Source organism: Pectinophora gossypiella, chromosome 9, assembly GCF_024362695.1.
Source record: "Pectinophora gossypiella chromosome 9, ilPecGoss1.1, whole genome shotgun sequence".
Classification (NCBI taxonomy): Eukaryota; Metazoa; Arthropoda; class Insecta; order Lepidoptera; family Gelechiidae; genus Pectinophora; species Pectinophora gossypiella.
In genome coordinates, this window is record NC_065412.1 from 15180990 (window position 1) to 15203609 (window position 22620).

Here is a 22620-nt window from a genome sequence, read left to right on the forward strand (position 1 = left end):
ATGGTCTAATAAACATTTTATCAAGAAACCTTGCTAATTTGTAACCCAGTTTTTATAAGCAAATGGGCCTTCTAAACATTGTTGTACAAGGGAGAACATACGGTGTACACGAATTGAGAGAATGTACGTGACCCGGTCTCGTCACAGTTTCACGGGCCACTTTCAGCTCGTAATGACGCGGGTGTGTTGCTGCAAGCCACGCGCCTTGCGACACTCCTCACCTCTATTCCGCTGAGGATATTTCGTGATCCGCGATATTATCTCATTAAATACAACCGTGGGAGAACAAGTCGCTTTCTACAACAAATAAGTGTTCGATGTTATCGGTACTAATTATTCCTTTTTTATGTTGGTCAATGCAAAACTTCCTTGGTAGAGTGAGGACAAAGTGGACGTGTTTATGGGACCGTGGCGGCCCTACCGACGCAAACCTTGTGTCGCGCGGTCAGCAGGTCACAGAAAATCATATTACATAAACTATTTACTTGACGTAATATTTAACATTCATAAATTGGAAACGGTCAACATTTAATGTTTGACAAACAAAGTTTATAATTATTAATTGTGTCTGGGACAATACATGTAGGCAGGAATGCATTAATAATAATATAAGAGTCCTAGTCTAGACGTAGTTGTCCGAGATGATATCTCTCATATTTCATCGGACGGTATTCTTAATCGATTGTTTTCTTGGCATAGAGCCCAGAACGGGGAAGGTAAGTTCGAACATATTTGATCAATAAAATAATATTCAATTGTGGCATTGCATTGACATGGCATTTTTATTAGCTTAACTTCAAATACATACAGTCAATGACAATCAGCGAATGGTTCATAGAGAGCCATGACATTTTATTGCAGTCTTGGCAGTTGAAAGAAACCCAAGGCATTGAAAGTCGTGTGGTGAAACTATCGAGATCATCGTACAAAGAGAAGGCGCCACGCGTCGGCAGAAAACCGACGCACTTTCCATTGACAAAGAAGAGATATTCAAATTGTGAAGTTTCACTTGAAGCAAAGAAATGCTCTCAAGACAAATTACACGTTCGTAAATCATGATGTAGAAATTTGGAAATCAGACGAATGGGAAACCAAGGTAACGACACGGATATATTCATTTCTGAAATTGTTTTGTTTTGGTCCGATAAAAACAGAACATGTGAAATACACTACCTTGAGTACATTGGTTGATAGTAGAGACACCAATCGTAAAACAATGGCTTTAAATTAAATGTCATGCTTAAACAGGAAGATAAAGATTTCATCACTAAACGTCTTGTTACGGAATTAACAGTATCTTAAATTCACAATACTCATAACAAGTCGACATGTGTCGCGTTTTTAAATAACCTTGGCCTTGCCGTGTGTACACAACATGATAATAAGGCAGGCGGAAATTAACGACTTCTATATTGCTTCACTGATGTTCTGTTCTCGCTTGTACAAGTGATACAAAGCATACAACATGTTTACGTAATTTAATTATTCCTCAGCAGACGCCATAATTTTATTATTGCACCTCAAATTGTGTCGTTATAAAGATTTGGATAGTAGCCAAATAATTTCAACGTTTGCAAATTGGTTAAGAATTTATCAGCAATTTGTACGATGCTTAAATATGTAGTTTCAACCTTTGTATCCATAGCGTATTCAACAGTAAGTACGTATAGATGCTTACAAATCTGTCAGAAACATCAACTGTGACATGCTTTTAAATAAACCGAAATGTGCCGAACGTTCTATCATATCTCATCCGGCGTTTCCTCGTTTGCAGAGTACAATTCTCAATTTGTGCCGTGTTTCGCAGCGCCGGCACCGTTTCGCTCCTAACGGACAGTTCTGTTTAGCTGGGCGTTATCGTACCGAAATACTGCGTCGACAAAACCCACTTTAGTTATCGCATTCCGCTGTCTCGAAACAGGAGCACCGAGCTCGACCGAGATCTTTCGCTTTGTGAGCGCCTGTGTTGCCAGCTCAAAGGGAAATGTTCAAACCAGAATTTGCGCGCAAATTATGTGCCTTCATATTTTATTGTTTCGTGTAAATTGTATATGAATATAGAGAGTTCTCTATAAAGTTGCATATTATTGTATTATAATATCTTTGAATAAATCATAATTAATTATGTAGGTATATGTATTGCTTTTGTTTGTTACTATGAAAATAGATATTGCAAGACTGTTACTGTTAAGTTACTGTTGGAGATTATGCAAGATTAAGAATGGCACGAAAAACTAGGGCCTGTTGAACATCCTAACATTTACTGTTCTATTTTCGATGATGTTCCTAATATGGGATTGTCCTGATATTCCATAGCCCTAAATATTCCTTAGTCTTAGTCCTTATGCTGATGTTCCTAAACTTCGATTATACTAATGAGAATTATTCTAAAACTCAATCAATAATCCTAATTTGGTAGGTATTTAGTATTATAACATATTATGTATATCAGTATGATGATTAAACAGATAGACTCGAATTATATCAATTTCGTTTCAACCAAAAGCGTTACCTAATATTTACTATCATAATTATTAGATACATAAGGCTTAAAATTATTAGGAATGAGGTAAAATGGAACTACAAGACTTTATGACGTGCGGTAAAACATTAAGATAAAGCATATTATTAGGAGTATTAAATTAGGGTAAAACATAATGACTACAATTGAGAATTTTGGCTATAAAGGAACGGATAATGGAAAGAAATAGGATCGAAAAATTTTGGAATTGCAATAGAGAACCGAAAAAAGCTATAGGACCACATGCAAAATGTATGAAGTTGGCAACATTGGCAATCTTGGAACTCGAAACACCGGCCCTCTCGGCTAAATTGATACACTGTTGCGAAATAACCTCGCCCAACTTATTCAAACAAAGATAGTCCAGTTTCAACTCAGTTTATCTTAATAGTGAAGGCTGAAAAGATGTTTCTAGGTAATACAATACTGAATAAATGTTTAATATGAATAGCAAAAAACAACTTATTATTCTTGGTGAAACGTCATCTTTACAAAGACGTAACTAATGCGTGAGATCAGAATCAGATAAAGGTAGGATAAATATTCTACAGTTAATTAAGATGCTTGCATGGCATGTAAATAATTTATAACGCTTGTTGTCTTGTCGGCTGGCAATAGGACAATCAATTCGCATAGCTTTCATTTGTTAATGGAAGTGTAAACAAGCACTTAGATGAATCTTCTGCCAATCAATCTAAAATTAAGTCATTGAAAAATTCATTTGATTGCAAACATAATTTTGGCAAATAAGAAGTTAATATAAAGCTTTCAGTTGCTTTAAATGTTATTTGGGTCGAAGTGGCATCAAATAAGAATAAAGAGGGTACGTCTGCCTTCATACTCCTCGTGCATTCTCCTGGCGAGGTCATCGACCGGTGGAAGGCGCATCCCCGCGAATCCTTATTCCACCCAACAACTTCGTACAGAGGGAGAGGGAAGCTCCAATATTACGGTAATGGCTCACGGAAGATGTTAATCTCGAATCGATTCAAGGTACTTTAAAGGTAAAGGTGCAACATCGATTTATTGCTTTTGAATAGAAATTGGAGTTGTTTATAGCTTGTTCAATTTGTCTTTATGAGGTTTAAATTGAAGTTACGTAACTACTCGGCGAATTGATGAATTGCAGAATAAATGGGTTGATACCTAAATAAATGTATTTATATTGTGTATTAACGTAGCCGGTTCAAGTTGACATTGTAGTTTGATAACTAAGACATTTTTACCGAGAGACGAGCTATCAAAACAACAAAGAAGGTGTGTGTTAAACTTAGTCCCAAAACGAACAGCATGAAAAATATTTTAACGTTTTTAAAGACTTTCCGGTTGCGAGGGCTTGCTACCTGCTTTAGAGGGATGAGTCTCTTGCTATTTATAGTAAGGGCATTAAAGTTTTGTGGAGACACGTGTATAACATAACAATACTTGACAAATTAAATAAACTAACAAGTAATCTTAAATTCTCAAACGATGCTACTGTACACAATATGCAGAGAGTATGAAGTAAACGTAACAGCTGTAGAGGGTACGTACAAACTTGTATTCCCAGAAAATGGAAATACCAACGGACACGTAACAACACATAAAATTGTGGAACCATATTATCCAGTGATTTTAAATGAAACATACAATGACACACGGGTGGCAACGACTGTGGGGTTTAAACCGTCTGGGGTAGCAGAACGAGGGGCGGCCCACGAATAAAGAGAAAACATCGACATTGCATCAACACACGCACACGGTCGAGAGCATTTTGGGGAAATTTTGATTATGCTGTCATTATACAAACAAAAATACATGCAAGCAATTAAGAGTGTTACCAAATTCGTCTATTAGGGAATAAACGAGCGTAAAACTAATTGCAAATGTGTCTCGATTTCTAAGTTGCTCCCTCTACCTATCATTTGTCAGCTTACACAACAAGGAAAGTTAAATGCGCGTGCGGGCACAGCAACTTTCGCCCATTGTAGCGAGGCTAAATGAACTCGACACACCATGATGCAGGAAGAGAACATCGTAACGCTATTTATCTCGATGCAGGCAATATAAAACGGGCTTCGTACCTGAAGTCTAGATCAAATAACAAGCAACTGAAGTCCTTCGATGAACATGATAAAATAAACTAGTTCCGCGTTGACTCCAACAACCAAAATAGCTCACCTGGCTAAGGCCATTATTCGTTCGTATAATCCAATTTTCCAAACGAGTGGCACCACTTCGTCAACACAAATCACTACAAGTCAACGAATAAAAAGTGCAATAGTAAAATAGAAACGGAATGACACCGGTATGCGTTATGTATCACGTTTGACAGTTTCACTTCACCACATGGCTGTGAGGTTACGCGCGGAGGCGCGACAGACACGTTGTGCGGTCGGCGGCCGTCGGGCGACTGAGGCAGGCGGTGGCAGGCGGCTCGCGCTCCTCTCTCCTCGCGCCGGGCGCAAGCCGGGGGTCAGCGAGGGCGGAGCACCCGCGGACCAGCTGCGCGCCACCGACCCTTTCTCCGCTTCTCCTTTGTACCGGTGAAAGCCGAAGGCTTATGCTCATGAATGGTTCATAGATGCATTCACAACAGAAAAACTCGTCCAAAACTAATTTAAACTACATTTTGTGATGTTATAACAGTGATACATCGGTACATTAGTTAAGGAAAACGGCATTACTTAGGCAATAGGAGTCAAATAGGTATTCGACAGCTTTCAAAACCAGCAGACATGACTTGCACCGACGAGATTTATGTAAGGGGAAACAAAGCCGTTGAGGTGTATCAGACGTTAAAATATTCAGTTGCAGTGTGGTTCAGTGCACGTAGGGAGTTGTTGCCCCGGGGTGAAGCCTTGAAACGCCCTGTGCTCAGCTCGCTCGCTCGCCTTCTTACGAGTTCGGAGAGGTAATTTATATCAAACTAAGCAAAGTTTTAGGACTTGCGAAAGAGCTTCAACGACCTAATTGCTAGACATATTCGGTTAATCATGAGATAACTACCACTTGATATCGTACAGGGATAAAAAAAATAGTGTCACCTATTTCCTCGAACTCTATCGAGTATAAATATGTAAAAGTGATTCAAAAAACACTTGAAGTTTCGAGGATAGGATAACGTGGAGATAAAAAATCCAGAACAAACAAATAATTTTATTTGTTTAACCTGTTGTTTTGGATGCAATTGTGACTAAATCGTTCTGTGCGGTCATAACGCGTGCGTTGGCTGCAACTGAATACCTAAATACGACGAGGGTAATTCAAAGTCATCGAGTCGTCTCCCTCGTGCACTGGGCGACCTTGGATCGCCTTCAGGGTTAACCTCCCGAAGGGAAGGCCCTTGGGCACGGGTGCCGTGACCCGGCTTACCTGCGGCAAAGCTTTAAACCCCAAGTCGTACCAACGTTTTTGTATCCCAAAATGAATTTGGTATCTTTTATTAATTTTCAGAATAACACAGTAAACTTTGGTACCTTCCTATAATGTTCGATTTTCCTTGTGGATAAGATTCTATTTAGATCCTCATAAGAGTCACGTTAGTTAATTTGCTACTTTGCATTCATTGGTGCGAACAACCGAATTTAGCTGTGTATGCAGTCCTTTAACCTTTGTTTCGCTGAACTCGTTTCACCCAAGTCCTTCGCAGAACGTCTCAGTGGATATTTTACTCACATCGTTTGCGAATTGAACGTCCATTTAAGTTGACTTAATTTATAGTTTTATTGATGCTTATATTTGGCCATATTTTTCCAATTCTTAAACAAAACTTTTTGGTTACATAAACTTGCTCAACAGACCGAGTAAAAGAAAACATATTTACTAGATGTTTACAAATTAATTATTTCATGGACCGTCCCTATGAGGACAAGGTCAGAATAAATTGGATAATGGTACGTTGTGTTTTGGATTAATGCATAAGTTATTCAGAAGAAAATAGTCGGTCTAATACTGGATAATGAAAGTTTAGTAAATAAGATGGTACTTGTTTCTATGTTTCCGTTTCCAATTTGATGACGTTATTTGTCAATAAAACGAAATATTCCAGCGAATCACATATTTAATAATTGATAGATATAGAAGAATCTTTCAATTTACAAGCAGGTAGGTAGCATTTGATAAGCAAATATTTTTGTCAGATAAAACTGATCAATCAAATTCACAAACATGAGATGTCCTCGCCGTACCGTGAGTCAGCAAAAAAAACCATTTAGCATTTGAAACACTCACGGAATTCGTTAGCGAGGAGAAAATATCAACATACAGAACATAATATAATTACTTATTTGCATTATTTCGCATTGTTATTCGCTTTGCATAGAAGCATTCAGTAATCGCCATGCTCCTAAAAATTTTAAAGCAGTTTCAATTATGTTACTGAAAACCAGAGAAAATTGTAGGAAAAATATTCGATATATTTATAGACCATTTGTTTATTTTTTATTTATCTTTTTTTCTCTATTATCAGAGCGACATCAAGTGTTCAGAGATTAAAAATCAATAGCGAAAATGCAGTTTTTAACATTTTCCAAAAGTCTCTGTGAAGTGCCCGAAATTCAAATCTTTACACGAGTGATATATTATGCATATTATCGTTTGCTATCCATGGCTTGACGAGTGATTTATTTTCAGGATGTTTCCTCAAGATTTATGGGGATCTACAATTCGATCGGATTTTGATCGTGGTTTGTTGGTTTCCTTCACAGTCTTGACGTTTTGCCGTTTTCACGTTCAATATAGATGCTTTTGCTTTACCAGAATGTAATACCCACCTTTACACGTGACAGAATTATTTAGCAGAAATGAATACGAAAAGACAAATCAAATTCTGTTCGGCTTAATTAAATGTTGCCATCAGTACTCGTATCGTGTTACATATTAGATACATATACACATAAATTCACGCCCGTAATCCCTAATAGGGTGGGCAGAGCCACAAGTAATGCAAGACAACTTGCAGCCACTGTTGATACGAAGTCCTAAGATGAATATGATAAACCTTATGGTGATAAGGGATCGGTCTATCGCCCATAACAATGTCCATCGTGTTAGAAAGCACACAATCCCTCGAGAATACAAGAAAGCTTAACGTGTTTTGTATATGTTTGTTTTGGTCGTCACTGTGGTCGTGCGGTGCACCGGCTTGTTTCTCAATTGGGGGACGCCGGTTCGAACTCCGGTACCGGACTTGCACCAATGAGTTATTAATTTATTAACCGACTTCAATAAAGGATGTAGTAATTAGGTGTGCGTCAAGCTAGCGGCCTCAAAAAAAAAAATGGGCACGAAAAAATAATTTGACCATACCAAAAAATAGTACTCTTATTGAAAAAAATAGTACCTGTTGTAAAAAAATTAGTACCATCACGGTTCTGGATTTATAGCCATGCTTTATTGCACTTGCTAGCTTGACGGTGAGTGAAATTTGGCGAGAGTTAACGACAAGGTCTTTCGCTTTGATTTAAACGCCAAAAAATAGTACCGAAATAGTACTCACCCCCTGCAAAATACCGAAAGTAGTACTTCAACGGTTCCAAAGTTATAAAGGCAGTTCTTTGATCCCGCTAGCTTGACGTTTTGAAAATACCTATTATCTGGGGAATGCTTGCATACTTCAGTTTGTAACTAATGTCAATAAACTCGTATGAAATAGTACTCCCTACCATCATAATTTGGACCTGATTCTCTTTGTAGAAATATGTCAAAAAGTCATTATAACCTATGTCATACATTTATTAAGACAAGTACAGTCGCGAACAAAATTATTACACATGGTCAAGAATGTTGTCAGATTTCAGTATTTTTCCCCATTTTTGGGTAAAAATTGGTGAAGTGCCAGGGTTGTTAGATGAAAGTAATATCATTGTTGAAACTCTTTGAGTTATTCTACAAATACTGCAAATTGTTTATTAACAAACACTTCGATCCGTAACAAATTCAACATGAAGGTATAAATTATAAAATAAAACAGCAGATTAAAAATGTATTATGATGTATTAAAATCACAGATTGTTTTCGATAAGAACTAGACCCATGCAGCCATTTTCTATTAAAATTAGTGCATATGGGTGTATGCAATAGGATTTTTTTGTAATAGCAGCACTGAAGTGCAAAGAAATGGTAGGGTAGACCTCCAAAATGGCAATACTTACGAATAAATTGTGAGGTTATGTAATTGTCTACGTGACTGTATCAACAACAAATGTATGGCATAGGTTATGTTGATTTTTTAACATTTCTACAAAGAGAATCGGATCAAAATTATGATGGTAGGGAGTACTATTTCATACGAGTTTATTGACATTAGTTACATACTGAAGTATGCAAGCGTTCCCCAGATAATAGGTATTTTCAAAACGTCAAGCTAGCGGGATCAAAGAACTGCCTTTATAACTTTGGAACCGTTGAAGTACTACTTTCGGTATTTTGCAGGGGGTGAGTACTATTTCGGTACTATTTTTCGGAGTTTAAATCAAAGCGAAAGACCTTGTCGTTAACTCTCGCCAAATTTCGCTCACCGTCAAGCTAGCAAGTGCAATAAAACATGGCTATAAATCCAGAACCGTGATGGTACTAATTTTTTTACAACAGGTACTATTTTTTTCAATAAGAGTACTATTTTTTGGTATGGTCAAATTATTTTTTCGTGCCCATTTTTTTTTTGAGGCCGCTAGCTTGACGCACACGTAATTAGTCGTTGGGCTGGCACCGACCCCAAAAATAATTGATTATTGTAAATATTTGGATTCGTTTTTGTTCTTCAATTTTGTACATAAATAAAAAAGCTTTCTTCTCTGAAAATTGTTGCAGATATTTAATTAAGTAAAATTTTTGTTTTTTTTTTGTATCATATTATGTAAATGTAAAATTCCCTCCGGCGCCAGGGGTCTACTTCTCGTACGTACGTACGTAAACAGCCTATATACGTCCCACTGCTGGGCACAGGCCTCCCCTCAATCAACCGGAGGGGGTATGGAGCATACTCCACCACGCTGCTCCACTGCGAGTTGGTGAAGGTGTTTTTACGGCTAATAGCCGGGACCAACGGCTTAACGTGCCCTCCGAAGCACGGAATCATCTTACTTTTTCGGACAATCAGGTGATTCAAGCCTGAAAAGTCCTTACCAAACAAAGGACAGTCTCACAAAGTGATTTCGACAATGTCCCCATCGGGAATCGAACCCGGACCTCCAGATCGTGAGCCTTACGCTCTAACCACTAGACCACGGAGGCTGTTAGACTTTCTCAAAGAGACCACTTCGCAAACTACCTACTTGTCAAAGAACGAACAAAGTACTGATAAATAGAAAATTATTCATTACGTTTTGTATTATATTATTTTTATACCAAACAAACTTAAAATGAAATTAAACTTAAATTGTAATGTAATAACAAAGAAAAACTTAAAAACACTAATTAAATTTTAATCGCATATAAACAGTTTTTTGTAAATATTCTATAATTGTTATTTCGTTAGCTTCTAATTGGCAATTGATATGACATTATTTCATCTTATTTGTCATTAAAGGAAAATAAATGAAGGATATATCAAAAATAAAGTGGCCAGTAATTTCCTCTAGCAAGGAGGTAACGAATGTGCATTCTATTGCTATTATGTTATTAACTGTCCGAAGATGACATTAAAGAAAAAAGTAGTCAGTTTGCGAAGTAGTTCAATTGAAAAGTAGGCGGAATGCGAAATAGACTGTTTGATAAGTAGGCGATTTGCGAAGTTGTCTCCACGAAAAGTAGTCAAAATGAGAAATAGACTGTTTGAGAAGTAGACCCCTGGCGCCGGAGGGGTAAAATTATATTAGGTACGCTTTTTAGTTTCTGCGTGTTTTTCTAATGCGCTTTTTGTGTTTTTTTTAATGCGGTTTTTTTGTTGTTTAATAAACGTTAATTTTCTAAGTGCAGTTTTCACTTACACAGTTGAATCGACCATTACAGACGGCGCACAGCGATACGGCTGACCACCTATCACGTTGGTCTAACAGAAAGTTCGGTGAGGTGTTGGTAATTAGTTCATCTTGCGATGGATGTACCTCTGACTACCCCAATCGGGATGTAGTCGTGAGCTTATGTTACGTTTTAATTTGTTGGGCGCGGCTCTGTTAGGGCACTGCATGACCTGCCCTGAATACAAGGCCAGTGGGTCGAATGAACTGGGCCCCGGTTGTAGCCCCGTACCTCATCTATGCCCCCGCTCTTCCAGATGCAATTTATTTTTTAAATCCGCCTATTAAACGGAAGATTTTAATTATTGTCGCTTGTCATTGATTTAGTTACGCTCCAGCGAAAATGGTTTTATCTAGTGATACGCTTTTAGGTGCAGGTTTTGCTTTATTTTTAGAGTACTTACACTCAATAAAACTTTACCTTTTGCTTTACTTTTTTTGTTATTTATATATTTTTTCTACTCCTCTACTTTAATCTGGCATTTAAATAACCAAAAAGTCTAATATAAGTACATACATAATTAAACTCTTTGAAAAAGTGTACGCTCTATGGCCTATAAAAGCATTGTTTACAAAGTGTAACTGTACTATAATGTCGCCAAAAAAGCATTGTTGTTGTTTTTTTTTTTTGACCTGGAAACTGGCACCTTTACTTTGTTTGGTGCCATAGATATACTATAAAAAAAAAGTATACATTTGCCGCCATTTTCCCGCGCGTTGGAAAATAAATTGGAAAATGTTTGTGTTTCGTTTAAAATTACGTCGTCGTAGAAAAAGTATTGTATGCAACGTTGTATAACTAGGTCAAAAAATGCTCGTGGCGTCTCTTATTGCGATGTTCGCCAAGGCTCACATCGCAACTCACGCCACTCGCATTTTTTGACCCTTCTTATACAACTGTTGCATAAAATACTATTACATGTCAAAATTCATTAATCGTTTTTCATACACGCACGCCTGTTCAAAGTAGATCGTACTAAACATTTTAAAAGGACGCGTCCAATGTACGTCCTTATATGACTATTTAATCGATAATAAGGTACTTAATAACTTAGTAGATACGTTGTGGTTGTGGCGTACATAGCAATGATAGACTAAAACAATTTAAATAATGAGGTACCTCAAATAAATGGTTTCTGGAATTAGAACTAATCACATTAAAAAAACAATATTCCTTTATTTTGCAAACAACACTGTATTTTATAGGTCACTTAACAGCTAGTTATTGAAGGCTGAAGCAAAAATCATAACTTATTTTTATGCCGATAAGAAAATCAATTTATGTTTTTAATTACCGTTTCGGTACGACGGTACAGTGCCTATGGAGAAGTACGTACGTACCTACCTATTTATATTAAAATTTCACTATTACACTTTTTTACACATACATACATAACATAAACTGCCTATATACGTCCCACTGCTGGGCACAGGCCTCCCCTCAATCAACCGGAGGGGGTATGGAGCATACTCCACCACGCTGCTCCACTGCGGGTTGGTGGAGGTGTTTTTACGGCTAATAGCCGGGACCAACGGCTTAACGTGCCCTCCGAAGCACGGAATCATCTTACTTTTTCGGACAATCAGGTGATTCAAGCCTGAAAAGTCCTTACCAAACAAAGGACAGTCTCACAAAGTGATTTCGACAATGTCCCCATCGGGAATCGAACCCGGACCTCCAGATCGTTAGCCTAACGCTCTAACCACTAGACCACGGAGGCTGTTAACATACATACATACTCACGCCTATTTCCCACCGGGGTAAGCAGTTCCATTTGCTTCGATCCTGACACACTTCTCTTGCTTCCTCCGCATTCATCAATCGTTTCATAAACGCAAGCCGATTCAGAGGAGATCGTACTGAACCTTATCTAAGAACATCTCCAATACTACTACACTACGACTATACCTTTTTATGTTTTTAGAAATATAGAACAAAAATAAACAACTTTGAATTGTGAATTCATAATTTGTTCATAGATAACTGATATCATGTTGTGTCCAGGATTTGTGCCCGGTTAATGGCCGCCTGTTATTGGGGACTGAAACATTGCTGGCGAGGAGGTGCATTATATACAATTATACACCCTTCGGGGGATACGGGTGTGATATAAAACAAACAACAAATACATACCTAACAAAAAACTGCGGATCGACCTGATCATATTTAATTTTTGGACACCACATGCTTATACTTACCTTTTTTGCGTTGTAGCATAACACGTTGGTCAAAAAAGTACTTTTTCTTGTTTTCTCTTTCCCGCTACGCTATTCTCTATCTTTCTATCCTGCTGTCACACACACGATGATACAGCGCAAATAGGGATAACATAGTAGGTGTGGGTATACAATAGTGGTTTGCGCTCTGGCCACGCCACCTATGAAGAACTATTTGCAAAAAATAGTGACTAAATGCTAACCTTCTTTCAATAAAAAAAGTGGAATGAAGTATCAGATCGACACGTTGATAACACCGAGCCATTTCCCCGGTCTTTCTCTATTACAGCACGGACTAATAATCGAAAGGTGGAACTTTCAAAGTGCACTCTTTCACTTTCATCGCGGCGTTCCAAGAATGTTTTGATGGATTCCTTTTACTTCATAAATGATTCAGATTTGACTATTTTTGTAGCACAGTTTCCAGTTCCAATTCATGATAAAGATTTGTATTTGAATTCATGTTTGGATCATAGATTATTGAATCTTATCGTGTGGTTTCCAGAATTTGTGCCCGGTTACTGGCAATATTCTCGCGCCATAATACATGGGACTTAAAAACATAACTGGCGAGAAGTGAGTGTATACTATACAGTTTTAACCTCTGGCTACCCCTTCGTGGATACAGGCGTGGTGTTATGTTATGTGTGTCAGTTTTCAGTGTTGTATGAATAAATGCGCAGTTGCAACTTGCAAATTACGTAATTACATAATAAGAATACCTCAGATCTATAAAAATCCTTCACAATTTGCACTCTAGCAAGTTGCGTATGCGTTCACACTTAATTTGTAGTACGGTCACGAGTACTTGAAAACTTTGAAACCATGTCACATTCACTTTTTTGATAAATTAAATGTAAGTCTCATAAAATGTCAAATACGATAGTGCGACAGGGTTCTAAAGTGGGTACATGACATTGCTGATGACTGTACGTTCTTTCTAATTGGCAAGATGCCTGTAAATTTAATAGTCTCATTAGATCCCACTGCTGGACAATGGTTTTTGGGATTCGGAAGCTGATACAATTTTACAGTTGGAGCCATCAGTATAATATACTAAGTTTTGAAAATAACATAATACGTCAAAAACAAACCAGAGTCTATTTCATAATTTTATTTCAATTTATTCGAATGACTCTTATTGAATTGAAATTTTATTCATTCGAATAGTTCTTTCCTATAATCCATAATCCGGATACCTGCCTATTCGAATGATCATTCGAATGAATCATTCACATTCGCCCATCATTAGTTACCTACTCCTCGTTCTGTTGTCTTAATTAAGATATTTAATTAAGTAAAATTCGTGTTTTGTTGTATCACATTATGTAAATGTAAAAATTATTTTTTGCTGTTTAGTTTCTACGTGTTTTTCTAATGCGCTTTTACGTAGTTCATTTTTTTGAAGACAGTTTTTTTGATTTTTTTTTTATATTTCACCCCAACACTGTGTACACGGCGTGGCAATATTTTTAGAAACGGCACCAGTAACTACTTGTATACACTCGCTTACTTTCAACGATTAACTTTCTCATTCATAATGCGAGTTGACCTCTCCTTTCTATCGCATTCACTAGAAGGGTCATTTGACAATCGAAATGAAAATCCAATTGAGCATCTATCGTTATTTTATTCACTGTATGAGACATACCTAAAATCTATGAACTATGGTAGATCAGTCACAGCACGTAAGCGAGCATCTCTGTTGGTAATTCCAAAACGGTCACGAGTACTAATATGTTTTCTTCTATCGTGTGGATTGTGAGGTGGATTACCAACCCCATCACTCCTGGTGTCAGGGTTATAACTGAGCCGCCATAGGCCCCTGACATGACTCATGTAACGACTACGTACTTACACCAGTAAGTAATAACCGGGACCAACGGCTTAACGTGCCTTCCGAAGCACGGATCATCTTACTTTTTGGACAATCAGGTGATCAGCCTGTAATGTCCTAACCAAACTAGGAATCACAAAGTGATTTTTGTGATTTGTCCCCATCGGGATTCGAACCCGGGACCTCCGGATCGTGAGCACAACGCGAAATGGACCACGGGGGTCGTAAAGGCCTCTTACCGTTTCTTCTCTTTCTTTTTTTCCGATATAGTACATTTATTTTTCAAATATAGTATAGAATATATAGTCCATTCAAATGTACGTATATATGTGCTCCCTACATAACGGTCCTTCGAGCCATAGTCGGTGCATAGATCATACATTTTAGTAATCTCATACAATTACTTTTAATGAGTTGGAAAAGCAAAGGGCTTTCGATTTGGCCAGCGGGTTGCTATGTTGCGAACGGCGTGTCTCGTGCGTAAGCGTTGGAATGCATGCGTATTTAGGTTTTTTATCGCCTAAAATGTTTGGCAGATGGACAAATTGAAGTATTAAACGAACATTACACTGTTTGGCATTGGCGCCAAATTAATCCCTTAAATTAAAGTAAGGAGTAAATGGAGCGTACTCATTACCCGCAAATTTAGGCGGGTAATACTTTTAAATGATGTTAAACTTCTTTAAAAAAATGGATCCACAAGTGTTCTCAGGATGTTTAACCTAAGTTAACAAGTTAGATGTAGTATTGATCTTTATTTTATACCGTTAGATAAGTAAAAAATTATGACATTTTAATTTAAAAAAGTTATTATGACAATACGGCTACCGCCTATTATAGTTGGTCTAACTAACAGAAAGCCCGGTGAGATGTGGGTACTTCGTTCATCTTGCGATCGATGTACCTCTAACTACCTCAATTAGGATATAGTCGTGAGCTTATAATATGTATAAAAAAGTTATTTTTCAAAGTTTCAAAGTCAAATATTTTCGTTTCAATTTTAACCTTCTCTACCAAAACTATTTATTATTTAAAGAATATACTTCGCGGAGTGTTTCTCTTACGAAATAACCTCTTAACTCATCTCCATCAGTTAGGTATCGAGTTTCACAAACATGTCCCCGATTCGATGGGCTTTTCGAAATTCAGGTAAAGACCGGTCAAAAGCTTACCGGTTAAAGCAATAGGCTAGTTTCCAACTAGTCAAATCAGTTACTTTTTACTAAACGTCAAAACGCGAAATTACTTTGGAATTTGTTTGAAAAAGCACACCGTAACGTCAGAAAAACATGATAAAATGTTGAACTTATTATTGCGTTTTTTTTTATTAAATTTCATAAATAAGTTAAATAGAGAAAAGAAAATGTTTTTCGTTAGATTTAGATTTGTCTTTATATATTAATCAGAATTTCATAATTTATCTTGAACCTCATACCCAATTTTATTTCTAATGTTATTTCATTGCAAATGAAATCTATCAAGTGAACTCGTCTATGGAAAAAGTTAAAACGTTTAAAGTTGTTGGGTCTTTTGAAATGTCAAAGTACATTTAAGGTTGTAAGGGAGAAATTATTTCTGCTTAACTTATAATGCAAATGTAAGCCGTTGAAACTTTACTAACTAAATTATTTATTTATATCCGCGATTGTAGAAATAGAGCTCTCTTATGGAATTGCTTTGAGTTGGAATCCATATAAAAGTAGACCGCATTGGTCCAGAATATGAATATATCGATTGTGAACTAATATAGCAGTGTCACGGTCTACTCTCGCGACGTCGCGTCGATGCGAGAAAGCTCCTCGCGAGGAGAAACCCTAGAGCGACATTACCGCTGTCACGCATGCTTTTAGGTCCCGCTTTCAATATCTCCACGAGAAAGTACACAAACATAAACAACAAACATACACGCGACAGGATCAGATAAAACTACGACCAAACTGCTCGCATTACGAACGTAACGCATTTCAATAATAACAACTCTTTAAAGACGAGCGAAACGCAACAGTGAAAGTGCATCGCAGTGTTGCGCCTGCGCGCCGCATTCAGAGCATTTTTCAGCCGCGATGAGAGAAACGCAAGAAAGCGCCAGCAAGCGAAGGTATAGTAAAATTTGAAAGCGCTACACAATAGCGCGTTGTCGAAATTGGAAAGTTGAGTGGTGCGCGTCCATTGCGTAACAGCTCTTACGGGCTGCGTGACGCTGACGAAAGGTGGGAGTGACGTCACCGCTCGAAAGTGCATCGGCCGCGCCCCTCCCGGCGCCCGGCGCTCGCGCACGTGTGCTGCACGCCGCGCGGGCACGCTGCGCTTCCTGCACCGAGGACTTTCTATTGGGAAACCGACCAGCCGCTCGCCTGCTCTCCACTTCTAACCGTTGAGAAATTCGACTCTCACGCGCGCGACGCCAAACGAGATGCATTCGGTTGAGCAACAGCTTCACGGTGCGCTTGCCGCTTACACAATCTACGCATTTACCCCCGCTGCTTACACTAAGCTATAGAGTACGCCCAACTGTGTTTACAACTAAGTACTTACACTTTTGAAATGCTCGGGAGATGTGCGCGCAGATCACTGGAACAAGACAAAGGAAATATTTCAGAGTTTTGCGAGTCATAACAATATCACAGCAAAGATGCAACGATTACAAAATAGCCCGCGGTTACGATCTAAAACGCCGGTCATCTTTGCGGTAAGATAAATCAGGCAGATGAATAAATATAAATTATACAACGTTACAATCATTGTGTTAAGCCATTTGTGCTCATTACAAGCTTGAAATCAATATAAGCCACCTTGACACTGTTTGCTTTTACAGGCCGACGGATGCGTGTGCCACTACAAAATGTGTTACAATGATAATAATAATAGAGATGGATTATACGATTACTCCACATTTTGTATATGTATAAAATATTATACATATTTTAATTTTAACTGAATTAACCACTGAACCATAAGCAACAAATTGAGGCAATGTAGCTAAGTAACTGCTTCCTACAATATCAGGCTCCATAAAACAAGTCGTAATGGACTAGATAAAAAACTCAATACAAAGTTATAAAACCCTTTTATTGCGCCGTCAAAAAACCCACTTTGAAAAGTTACAATATAAAACAAAATACTTTATTGCACAACACAATATCAAACAAGTTCAGCTTTTCATAGGATTCATTACAAAAATGGTCTAAACATTTTCTTCGACAAAAAAATAAAAGGTTATAAAATAAGTTTCTAAATGCGGTCAAACATACGCAATGTCGGATGGCCGTTTTAGGCGTAACAAATGTTTTAGTAGTAACAATTACATACCAACAAATGTCACGCTGATTGACCAATAAGTAAGAAAGTTTAAAAAATTGAGGTCTGCGCGGAGGATCCTCACAGTTCATGGTTGAATGGAACAAGTACACTGTCCATACAACCTTCACACACAGCAATACACACCTTGTACCTCATTTACAGGGTACACAATCCAACAGCAACAGTTCTGCTGTTCCTAATTGTCAGATTGAGAACGTCGCGACGCGATAATGATTTAATCTCTGTGGCAAAGTGTATAAAGTCGATAGTTGTGTAGAGGACAGCGGCATTCAAGAAGTAGGTTGAGAGAACGAACCTCGGTAGCTCATGTATCACTGAGATTCATTAACTTATCGCCGCGGATCGAGGCTAAATCCCACACTGACCGTGTTTAAGGATTTGGCTACTTAAAAATCAGGACACCTGGGAGACGTTTCCTAATAAGTCGGATCAATAATTGTTGATCATATTATAGTACTTTCTCAACTCTCTCTCCTCTTTATAAAGTTTTTCATTTCTACTCCTTTCTTCTCACATCTTCTTCTTTATAAAATTGGTATTGTAGTACTGTCATGGTTTCCTTCCTTCCATAGTAATGTATGTATATAAGTACGAAATTATAAATAATCATTATTTATTGTTTTCTATATATAATAGTTTTTAATATAGTTTATCGAGGTATAAGTACTTATATTTTTCAACATTTCATTTTTTATTTTGCACTGTCTATCCCGCTACACTTTTCATTAAATTCATATCCTATACCTAAAGGTTGCCTGAAAGAGATTGCTACCTTAGCAATAAGGCCACCTGTTGTACTACCAATTTAATTATAATACTAATGTATTTTTAATGTGATTTAAGTGCAATAAAGAGTTTTTGTATTGTATTGTATTTTGTACTTTTTTGAAGTGGCTTTGCCATGTGTAGCTAACTCTTAGCTACTAATAATGAAAATGTATATTTCTATCTGTACAACTTATTAAGGATAACCTTATCACGTTGGACTAACAGAACTAGTTCATATTACAATGGCTGTACTTCTGACTACCCCAATTGGGATATAGTCGTGAGCTTATGTTGATGTTGCTGGTAACCTTTAAGTGGCTTAAGTTGGTTACATACAGTAAAATGTTCAGTTTTATAAGCTGTTGGTTATGTAAATAAATAAACATGATACACACCATAGAAATGCAAACAGCTTATATGTATACGTCCCACAAAAAAGGAATAACCACGGCCGAAGTTGCTAGGGTCGGCCGACTGTTAAACGTGTTAAAATGCAATTTCATGAAATCATCACGAACTAAATATTACATCAACAAATCATCATCGACGCAGAGACAACAAAAAGTGACTAGGCATAAAAAGCCAACATCAGCTAAATTCGAAATTACGATGACGACACGCAATCGCAACATACTAGAAACGTAACAATTTGATGAACACGTACCTACAAACAAACTCACGCCTATTTCCCACCAGGGTAAATAGAGACTTTGGAATACCACTTACTTCGATTCTAAATTCTCTTGCTTCCTTAAAAATCATAGCTTATTGTTATGCCGATAAGAAAATCAATTTATGTTTTCAATTACCGTTTCGGCACAGTACTTACGAACAAGTACGTACCTACCTATTACTATGAAATTTTTTTGCACATACATACATAAACTCACGCCTATTTCCCACCGGGGTAAATAGAGACTATGGAATTCTATTTGCTTCGATCTTAACTTCTCTTGCTTCCTCCACATTCATCAATCGTTTCATACACGCACGCCGGTTCAGAGAATATCGTACTAACCTTCTTAAGGACATTCTCAATTTCTTCGATGTACGTTTTTCTAGGTCTTACCCTACCAACAACCTTCGCCTTATGCTGAACACGTGTATAATATTTCATTTCTCATTTTCTTTCTTCATTAATCTAATCAGTTCCTCTACACTTAGAAAGAGAGCGATCGTATGATCCCGGGTTCGAATCGTGGCTCGGGCTCTAAACTACTGAATTCGACTTTATGAGTTTGAATTCATGTTTGCATCATAGATAATTGATATCACGTGGTTTTCAGGATTTGTCCCGGTTTATGGGAAGCGTCTCGTCCCCTATTACATGTGACTAAAACAAACCCATTCCTGGGTTTAATACTATACACCTCTGCTTACCCTTTCGGGGATACAGGCTTTGTTATTGAGGTTTCGTCAGTCCAGCCCCATAGAAGCGAGGTTTGCGCTCGGAATGGGAAATGAAATCGGGCGTGCAGCGGTTATATCATAGTAGATATCGTAACTTTTGCTGTTACCTCTCCACGCTGCTCTAATAGAAAGTGCACTAAGCATTCGCTTTCCTAACACTATTTATTATAGGGAACTGTAATTTCCTTATACAGAATTTGTCATAAACTACGCTATAAGCCTTATTACACTATCCAATCCATCGGGCCCAATGCGTCGAAATCGAGTGTGTAATCGGTGACTTTATAACACAGGCCACGATTTCGGCCTACATATTATGTACCTACACCCGATGGATCGCATAGTGTATTAAGGCTTCTGTAATATTTGCTTGCACAGTACTTAAAGAATACGTGTAGAACGCTAATTCTCCGCCCCGCACCAATTCGTATCGGGCGCCGAGCTAGACTTACCTCACCCCCTTTGGGTCTATCTTTAGTCTTAAATGGCCGTAAGCCGCTAAGGAGTAAGAGAGAGCGCGTACGGACTGTCTGTCTCGCTCGCACATACGCATTAGACACACGGTAATAATAATACTTTTGTATGGAGTGTCGGGTGTGCTTTCGGATTGTTCATTACCGCTGGTGATTTAAAATTGTCAACATAGTTGCAGGCGTTGCGGCGCGGTAGTACTTTAATATTATACTAATAATTAAAATTGAGCAACTGTTAAATATATTTTTTAACGAAAAGGAAGAACAGGTGGCACCATAAATAATTTATTTTATTTATTTATTCTTAGGGAAATTAATAGCAAAGCAAAATAATAATCAAGATAATACTGAAGCATACCATAGATAAGTACCATAGTATTTAATATAAAATAAAAATAAATAATTATAAATTAACATTCAGTGTTCGTAGCCCTACTGAAAAATATACTCTAAATATTTAAAAAAACAAATAAGTGCACTGTAGGAATAGACAAATTAATTATTCACTTATTTAAATAATCATACTCTTTATGCGTTCCAATTGCCTCACGACTAGTATTCAGAATTTCAGTCGTCAACTCGCCGAATTAATGTGCTCTATAACTTATGCCGGGGAAGGCCATGCATCGTGGGATTATTAAATATTGTATATTTGGCTATTTATGTATTTGTTATTTCACTTTTATTATAACGATAACAATAAAATAACCATATTTCTGGAAATGTTGTTATTAAAGCTTGAAAAAATACTAAAATCAGCCATATTATTTTATTATCATTTAGATTTAGAAAACCAAACATTACCATAACGGCGTACGAGCAAATAAATCCGCGTAGAAACTTGCAAAACAATTCTGTTGCAAGTTACAAGTTATGAATATCTGGCATCCAGTTGCCGCATTCTCTGGGCTGGCGAGGGGCTGTCCAGTAATTACGTGACGTGATTTTGGTAGTCGAGTTAGTAGTTTGGTTTTCAATCAATCAATCAATAATACTTTATTGCACGACAACAAAACAAAGGACATAAACATACGAATAAAACATAATTTTCGACCCCTTGTGAGATATCTTGTGACCCCTTGGAAATTTTGTCGTCACTATGTCTGTATGTACCGGACAATTATTGCAACGTGCGACGGCAACCGCAAATGTTTAAAGTCCCGCTGTCGAGAACCAATCTTGGTTGGTACTCGCCGGTTACTCGCGCGATGCGGATGCTTAACGCCCTGGCCCAGGACAACCCGGACGTTGACCTGTACAGCTGTTCGGTGGCCAAATTCACGGATGTGGCATTTCGCTATTGTTCAAGTTAAATAATAATAATTGTTATGTCTTATATGTGTTTGTTTCAGTCGAATTGATTTTTACTGTAGTGGCTGAATGTAAAACTGTAAATAAATAATAAATATACTGAATGTTTTCTCGCCCCCTCACGTGTTTTTTTTCTGTTTTGAAAAAGCGTATTATTAGTCTAAATACTTTAATCAGTGCTTGAATGCTTTGAATTTATTCAAAAACCTACTAGCTATCTTTTGGCATTGGCATTGCCGCGATAATTATGATTGTGTAGGATTTAACCGTATTTCAATGAAGAACCACGTTTGCTTTAATTCGATTTTCTCGCAATTACATTGTTTCTTGCTGGTAAAAAAACGTAAGTAATATTGGCCGTGATCTCCTCGCACCTACGTAAGATTGGGTGAGATTCTATCCCCCTCAACACACACACACCCTAACGTCTCACGTAATTTATGGATGCCCCCTCAGCTGGCAAATTACAAGAGATCGCGCCGAGAAATACGTTCACCGTCCTAGATGCGCGGACTTTCGTTTTGAAATCGGCGCACACAATTGGCCGTGTCGAGATAGAGAACCAAACAGCTGCAGGGAGTGCTGGATTGGAACGTATACTTCATCTACATTTCCTAACGCTTTTTATTTGACAATTCTAGAACATTCGCGACCCTTAGATCTGTGTTTCCATTGGCAAATAAAAATTGAGCAAATAGGTTTGCAGATGATCACGATAAATACTTATTGTATTTATTTATTCTTAGGGAAAAATTAACACAAAGCAAAATAACAATCAACATAATACTAATTAGAACACATAATACCGGGATCTTACCGCGT

At 37.5% G+C, this 22620-nt stretch overlaps 1 protein-coding gene across 5 annotated transcripts in view; it reads right to left on the reverse strand.

Moving 5' to 3' along the window:
* LOC126369665 (protein roadkill) overlaps positions 1 to 22620 on the reverse strand; it is an 82539-nt gene that overhangs the window by 32127 nt on the left and 27792 nt on the right. For 2 of the 5 annotated variants that reach the window (XM_050014221.1, XM_050014224.1), the window contains exon 2: positions 17051 to 17086. Coding sequence is in view for 2 of the 5 variants with exons in the window: in XM_050014220.1 (XP_049870177.1) it covers positions 4682 to 4695 (14 nt within the window). In the remaining 3 variants the exon portion in view is untranslated. The other 3 variants (XM_050014220.1, XM_050014219.1, XM_050014222.1) reach the window with 2 other exon arrangements.